This window comes from Ranitomeya variabilis, chromosome 3 (genome assembly GCF_051348905.1).
Source record: "Ranitomeya variabilis isolate aRanVar5 chromosome 3, aRanVar5.hap1, whole genome shotgun sequence".
NCBI classification, from domain to species: Eukaryota; Metazoa; Chordata; class Amphibia; order Anura; family Dendrobatidae; genus Ranitomeya; species Ranitomeya variabilis.
In genome coordinates this window covers 631,564,273-631,572,648 of record NC_135234.1, presented here as the reverse complement: position 1 = coordinate 631,572,648, position 8,376 = coordinate 631,564,273, and the positions used below count along the sequence as shown (strand labels likewise).

The 8,376-nt window shown below is 39.9% G+C and overlaps 1 protein-coding gene across 1 annotated transcript; it reads right to left on the bottom strand.

The window, feature by feature from the left end:
* Window positions 1-648: 648 nt before the first annotated feature.
* LOC143818448 (protein S100-B-like) lies at window positions 649-7,422 on the bottom strand. Its single transcript, XM_077299742.1, has 3 exons — window positions 7,310-7,422; window positions 5,857-5,992; window positions 649-1,245 (listed from the first exon to the last, which is right to left on the bottom strand). Exons 1-3 carry the CDS (start codon window positions 7,366-7,368, stop codon window positions 1,102-1,104), a joined length of 339 nt encoding a protein of 112 aa, XP_077155857.1. The 5' UTR covers window positions 7,369-7,422; the 3' UTR covers window positions 649-1,101.
* Window positions 7,423-8,376: the final 954 nt, after the last annotated feature.

Sequence of the window (8,376 nt, the reverse complement as noted above, 5' to 3'; positions counted from 1 at the left end):
TGGCTAAACTTCCCCCTGTTATGTCATGTGAACAGGAAGGGGAGGGAGAGGAAAAAGAGCCCGGGAAACTTTTGGGTGCAGAGAGAAGTCTGTGTGTGCTGGCGTCCTCCTGTAGATGCGATATAGAAGATTGCCTGGATGACCTCTCTCTCTGGGAAGCTGACATCCAGATTGTTCCCAGCTTCCACACTGCGGAGCATTCAGCGGTGACATATTCACAGATTCTGGAGCCCATGAACTGTAAGCGGGTCCTCTGTTGAGAGGCCGAACATTCCACCCTTACCTGCTGAACCCCAAGGACTACAGTCTGGACCTGAGAGACAGAGTTTGATTAATCCCTGTTGTTTTTCTCTTCGGACGGAGCGTCTCCCTGCAGTGACAGACAGGCCTGCGACGTGGGAAGATAACCTCCTGGAGCAAAGGAACTGGTAACGTGTGGCTAGGGACAGTGAGGGATAGTTTGTTATTACACGTTATTTCTGTGAATAAGCATACTTTGTACTGTCTATTATTGTGTTCTGCTGTGTTAAGAAAAATGTATAACAGTAAAGATACGTTTGTTAAAATGGAATCTGAGTGTGGAGGTTTTGCTGGGCCAGATCATGGATATGCATGGGCGGCCTTGCCCACGGCCACTTCATCATCACAGTATCATGGCATGTCCAGTATAGTAGACAGTTTAATATGATTTATAAGGAGTCTATGTATGTACGCTACATAGTTAAAAGGACAAGTATTTGTAGACATTCACTATGTAAATGACAGTAATTTCCTTGCTGATACAAAATGAAATGTGTTGTTTTTATATAAGGCCTCTCCCATTATGCACTTATGCTCAAAAATATACATCTCATTTTCGGGAAACATTCAAGTCCAAACAGAACAACCACATACGCAGACACTGCAGAAATGCGTATAATATAGTTATGTATACAGATATAAGACGCACGCTAACACAATATTCTGCTGCTAACATCTTAATAATAATACAATGCAACCTCCAAAATATAATAAAAATCTGCATCCGTCCATCAAATAATATTAATACGTTGTGGCTGGTTAGAACTTTCGACATGCTATCACTGTGACGTCTTCACGCATTCATTGCGCTTCATGGAAGGAGGTGTGACACGCCGACGTGACCATAGCAATTAGTGCAGCAAATTCACTAAAATCGATCTCTCGATCGTGGTTTGCATCCAAGTCCCTGAAAATGACCTCAAGTGTGTCTGTATCTTGGACTTGCTGTAAAATAAAAGAGACAAGTAATTTAGTTATGTGAAGTTTCAAAAGACTCTGTCACCAAAATTTTGTTACCCTATATGAGATTGGCATGAAGTAGGGCCAGAGATCCCAATTCTGCTAATGTATCACTTACTGGGCTGCTTGCTACAGTTTTGATAAAATCACTGTTTTTATCTGCTGCAGATCGAGCTGTTCTCTGAATGCTGAGCTCTTTATAACTCCGCCCACACCACTGGTTGGCAGCTTTCTATGTACACTGCAAAGGCAGAAAGCTGCCAATGAGTGTGTGGGGGCGGGGTTATACAGAGCTCATGAAAATGGAGGACTACATGGCAGCCGATTACCCAGCTAAATAGGTCACATTTTGAAGTGTGTCCAAAGTACAGTCCCTTTGACAACACTTTAATCACTAATCTAGTGGAGAAATTTATTACCTGTAAAACATCAAGAAATGTGGAGAGATAACTGAGTAGACAACTTAGCTATTTCTGTTGACAACATACAGCTCTGGCAAAAATTAAGAGACCACTCCAAAATGTTCAGTTTGCCTGATTTTTCTCTTTATAGGTATATTTTTTAGTAAAATGTAAATTGTTTATTTAGTCTATAAACTTCTGACAACGTCTCCGAATTTCCAAGCAAAACTTTTTTCATTTTTTTCTGACAAAGAAAAATAGTAAAAATTATAAAAAAACCCAGTGCTTTCAGACCTCAAATAATGCAAAGAAAACAAGTTCATAATCATTTAGAATCAACAATACTAATGTTTTAACTCAGGAAGAGTTCAGAAATCAATATTTTGTGGAATAACCATGATTTTTAATCACAGCTTTCATGCGTCTTGGCATGCTTTCCACCAGTCTTTCACACTGCTTCTGGCTCAAAAATGTAAGCAGTTCTTCTTTGTTTGATGGCTTGTGACTATCCATCATCCCCTTGATTACATTCCAGAGGTTTTCAATGGGGTTCAGGTCTGGAGATTGGGCTGCCCATGACAGGGTTTTTAATGTGGTGGTCTCTTAATTTTTGCCAGATTTGTAGATGTTGTACATGTTGTACATTTAAACTTCTTCTACAGTGATTGTTCTAATGATCGGTGGGGGTCTCAGAAGTAGGATCCCCAGTAATCCTACATTTATCATGTACAACCCTTGGCAAAAATTATGGAATCTCCGGCCTTGGAGGATGTTCATTCAGGTTAATTTTGTAGAAAAAAAGCAGATCACAGACATGGCACAAAACTAAAGTAATTTCAAATGGCAACTTCCTGGCTTTAAGAAACACTAAAACAAATCAAGAACAAAAAATGTGGTAGTCAGTAATGGTTACTTTTTTTAATCAAGCATAGGGGAAAAATTGTGGAATCACTCAATTCCACCCACATTTAAGGGAGTTGAGAGGCACACAAGTGTCACATCAGACCATTTGAAACCATTTAAATCAACGTGGTCTGTGTGCTAAATGATCTGCAAGGGTACCTGAATACACCACCATCGTCTTGCATGGGCAAGGGAGCATCTACGCTGGACGAGGGACCAGTGGGCCTCATTGCTGTTCACTGATGAAATTCAGTTCACGCTGAGCAGATATGATGGCCGCCAACAATGATGGAAATGTCAAAGAGAGCGCTATGCATCAGTGCTGTCACCAGAGGAACCTTTGATGGTGATGGTGCTACAGTGTGGGCAGGTGTCAATGTAGAACTGCCCTACACTTTGTGACAAGGCCCTACTGCTTGAATAGCATCATTACTCCAGTCACACTTCTGCATAAACAACACAGGCCCAATTTCATCTTGGACAACAATGCTGCAGCTCATCAAGGTCTCATAATTTTGGACAGAGTATCTCAAGTGGAGTAGCCTGCACTTTTTTCAGACCTGAATCCTATAGAAAACCTACGGGATCAGCTGAGTCACTGTGTAAAGGCCTGTAACCTGAGGGCTGCCCTTCAAGGAGAGTGGGATGCCATTCCTCAGCAGACAATAAATTGACTTGTGAACAGCATGAAACGTCATTGTCAAGCTGTATTTGATGCTCAAGGCCACATGACTAGTTATTGCGACATTGACTTTTTTGGGGGTAACACCCTATAGGAGAGAGAAAGAGAATGTAACTCTAATGCTGGCGTCCCTGCGTGTTCCCCCTTCCTCCTCACAGCAGGGATGCTGACATTCCACCCACCCTGCACGGCAGTGTCCTAGTTCCCTGCCATAGTTTCCCGGGGAATGTGCAAGCCACACGTCTCTCAGCGTTGCACCTAGTACACGCGCTTCTCAATTCTTAAAAGGGCAACAGGTACATTTTGGAAATGCCCCCAGCCAATAGCTGGGAGGCATCAAGTATATAAGGCACGCTCCCCACTAGTCAGGTCCCTGAGCAACGTTCTCCATTTAGTAGTGTTATGCAACTAGTGAGTTTCCAGGTCCCTATATCCTGTGTTGTATGAGTCTGAACATTTTACTATATCTCATGTTGTGTAATCCAGATCCCTTTAACCTCGAAGCCTCACCTTCCTGACACCGCTGCAGTGGTATGTAAATCCTAACACCGCACCTGCAGTATCTGAACCCTGTAGCCGCACCCGGGTAAACTGAATCCTGACATTGCTCCAGTGGTGATAAATCCTAACACCGCACCTGCAGTTCGTGAGCCTGACACCGTTCCTGCGGTACTTGAATCCTGACACTGCATCTACAGTACCAGAGCCTGACACTGCTCCTGTGTTACTTGAACCTGCAGCTGCAAAGGCGGTACCTAAGCCTGAAGCCGCATCATACCTGAACCTGAAGCCCCTCCCATGGTATCTGAAACTGTAACCGTTCCGGCAGTACTAGATCCTGTAACAGTATCTGTACTGATTAGCGTTCCATAGTCTGTACTGTCGTAGCCTGTTCTAGTATCTGAATCCAGTCCTGCCTGTGACTCCGAGTCTGCGTCTGTTCTGCTCGGTGACCCAGAACCTGTGTAGTCTGAACTTTGTCCAAATCCTGTCCTTCCAGAGACTCCGAGCCCATTTCTGTACTAATAACCCCCGGTGTCAGTAGCTGCAGTACCTGTGACTGCCTAAGAGTGGTACCTGGAGGCTACCTGCAGCTCAAGTCTAACTCCACCATCAGGAACTCAAGTGAAAACCAGGTAACTGCTTGGGTACGCGCCTCCTGGGTGAGCCCAGCTCGTGTCACAGTGGGTCCACGATCCATGTGTGTGACAGAGAGAGGACAATAAGAACTTACACTCTACAGAAGAGGGAGACTTACCCAGTGACACTGGAGACTGAAAACAACTCTGCCATACTAACTGTGCTACAATGGGAACCGCTAATGTGTGATGGAACAGGTACTGACCACCACTGTATGAGGTATGATAATTTGTCAGATGTTATAGCTGCAGGGCAATATGGGGAAGCCGGTGTGGCAATGCAAAATTAAATTAGCTAACTCTCTGATGCTTCAATAGGGTGGGAAATGATGCAGAACAATTTTTTTGCAAACAGCAAATCTGATCTTAAAGTGTTTGAATTCACATGAAAGTATGAATTTCAGGAAATTCAACTCAAACTCCACGGCCTGATCCGCTCATCTTTAGTTGCAAACTTAAAGAGAATCTGTCAGGGTTTTGCTACCTCATTTGAGAACAGCATGATGAAGGGAAAGGGAAGCTTAATCCAACTATGTATCACTTAAATTACTGGGTGCAGCCGTTCTGATATAATCAGAGCTTTTAGATCTAGACTGGAGCAGAGCTGAGAAAGCTAACCCCACCCACACCAGGCTCTGTATATACAATGTCTATAGACAGTGAGCTGATTATCACAGGAGAGGGTTGCTGGACTAGTCCAGCAATGTCAATCTTTTAGTGATAATTCCTTCACAGTTAGTAAACGGCATGCACTTTGACAAGTGACACATCTATGAATTCTGTGCTTCAGCCTCAATCTCCTGCTGTGTTCAGATTACATAGCAAAAACCTGCTGACAGATTCCCTTTATTTCATGTGAATTAATGGACATGTATACTGTCATCCATTAGCTGAATATATCAGGTCCACCAAGAAAACAAATCTTATAGCAGTTAGGCAGTTGCACATTCTGTTTGTCTTTTGCTTTTAAAGTATTTGACAAATGGAATTCATGTGCAAAAAGGATCAATTACAAAACTTATGCAGAAGGATTGTGTTAATTATTGTGGGGTTTGTCTTTGTTCTATTTTGTATTGGTTTTGAGAGAACTTTTAGTTCCAAAAACTGAAACAAAACAGAACCCACACATGGTCCCTCTGCTCAGTTTACAGCAGTAATGCTACAGATCCGTTTTGCACATGTGGTCCCTCCGCTTCCGTTTGCAAAGGATCCATTTTCCATATGAATTCTGCGCGTTTCTCTAAATTGAACTGAAAAACAGAAATGTAAACTAAGCCCTACCGTGGTGGGAACAATTTCATCGAGAACTGACTGTTTTGGTAATAGAGTTATCATGTATGTAAAGCGCTATGGAATATGATAGCGCTATATAAGCAATGCATAATAATAATAAAAGTAAAGGCTTATTGCTAATAATGACTTTATTTTCATTTGGTTTGTGGCATCTGTGGCCTGATTGTGTATTGCTCACCTTCACAAATGTTGACATCTGCTTGTTGATCAGCTCTTTGAGATTTTTTCTCTTGAGCTTGCACTGGTTGTTAGAAAAGGAATGGAAGATCCGGATGATGTTCACCATGGAGCACTCCAGCTCTGTCAGCTCTTGTCTAATGGGAGAAAGATAATGATTTCAGGCCAATGCAAGTGATAAATGTGAATCACACCACAAGCTGGTAGTGAAAGAAAGGTCATTTTAGTCCAATCCTTGGTCAACGAAGACTGGCTGCGATTTATGTGATCGGAGACAAACGAGTGTACCAAGGTATCAATGTAGTTGGTATGAGAATAAAATATCAAAAATAAATTAACATATGTACTTACATTTCTATTTATATCTATTTTTTTACCTTTTGTTCTTTTACTAGAGCAACATAAGTGCAATATAAATATATAAAAGAGTTTTGGCTTGCGTAAAATCGTAGTTCAAATATATAATAGAAAGGGATAGTGAGTACACAGAAATCGCAGGAGGTTACAAGCAAAGCACTGCTTCATATTTATGTAATAAAATAATGTTAACATTAGCTACTAAAGTCATCCATGTAAGGACTGCATATATGGACCGTTTTATGGGACTGATTGTGAATCTCCTTACGCAAACGGACGGCCTCATGTAAGTTTGGGTCAAAAATTTGTACAAGGAAATGGGAATGCAGGTTTAGTCATTTATATATATTTAGTGTGACCTTACAATCTCACTATAAACATGAGTATATTGCTATTTGTATGCATTGGTGATTTCAGCTTATCATATAACATAATTATCTCCATTTATTTATCACCTTGATTATTATAACACAGTCCTTCCAATTATTATATTATGTTATAATGTTTTGATAATTGATTTACATTAAGAACATTTCTATTTAATAAATAGTTTTGAAGGACAAGAGTTTTAAAGGATATAGTCAAACAGTAAGAAACTTGCCTTATCCTTATGTAACCCGCATGTTAACATTTCTAGTCTAGTTATACAGACAAAACACACTAATAAATTACTCTAAGTTATGTTATTAAAGTTAGTTTGGTTGAAGAGGATAAACGTGTTAGACAAAGAGAAGGTAAGAATAACCATTAATGATGTCAGTGAATCGAAAAGATAGCCAGAAAAAAAGAAAATTTACTAATGAAGAATTCACATTTTGTCATTTGAAGTTATATTTTTATGGTTACAATATTTTTTTATATATATATATATATATACAGTATATATATATATATATATATATATATATATATATATATATATATATATATATATATAGATAGATAGATTTATAGAGGTTATGATAAGTAGAAAATAGCCATAAAACTGCATCTAATATATGCTATTACTGAAAGCAAGTGATGGCATAATATGAAATTAATTGTATCCTTTAAGAGTTCAAATAATAATAATAATAATATCAAGAATTAATTATTACCCATCTGGTAAATTAGGAAAACTTGAAGAACATGTGCTTTCTGGCTTCAGCGAATCCATACTTGGAGCTGGTCTGCGGACTTTTTCCTGTGCTCACCACACCTTGCACTGAGCGCATTGCTCGCCTTCACTGCCCTTTATGCACTTTTTGGATAATCAATAAAAGCACTTAACAGTAATTCTTTCCTGTCCATAAACAGATGGCAGGATCTGAGTGCATAATGGAGGGCTAATGCAAATACACATTTTTTATTACAGTTAATGCATTTTTTTATATGGTAGAAACTTACTCTCTGAAGCATGTAGATATGAGCTAGGTGGTGAGGACTAGCCCTCAGCTACATGTCCGATGGTTGGGCGATCATAAACCTGTTAGCTCTTGTTCATGTCCCACCAATGAAACAACAAATCAACATATTATCACGTGTCGTTTAATAGCTTCTCTTATATGGACATCAAATCCCTAATTCTTATCAGTACATCTCCTCATGTAAAAGGGATATGCTGCCATCACTGACGAAACTGTGTGGTGACGAACAATTATTTGTCTGCACTTATTGTCGATGGTAGCTTTGTGTAAAGGGATGAAAATTCACACCAATCAATTTTCTACACTTCTCAACATTGAAATTGGAACACCAGTAAGAAAAAGTTGTGGTATTTATGAAAAATGCAGGATGGATAGACATATTAATAATATGCAAATGATAAAATAATGGAAACAAAGTTTAAAAAAAATCTCATGCAGAAATACACAGATTTAGACTCCTTGGCTGCTATCAATGAAGTTATCAATGATCTGAGGACCATTCTGTTACATTGGATGCACCTGTACATGGAAATCACCAAGATCCGCTGCAGGCAGCTATCTTGGCAAATGGAGACCAATGACATCTTAGTTGTGCTCGATGGAAGACAAATCTGGATATAAGGAAGGCCATAGTAGCACATTTGGGACAAAGAGACTTCACAGTAACATGAGCAACATGTGGCCTGGCACTTTGGAGAAATGGCCATATCACTCTTTCTACCAAATCAAAGAAAGGCTTAGCTGTTAGTGTACCTGGA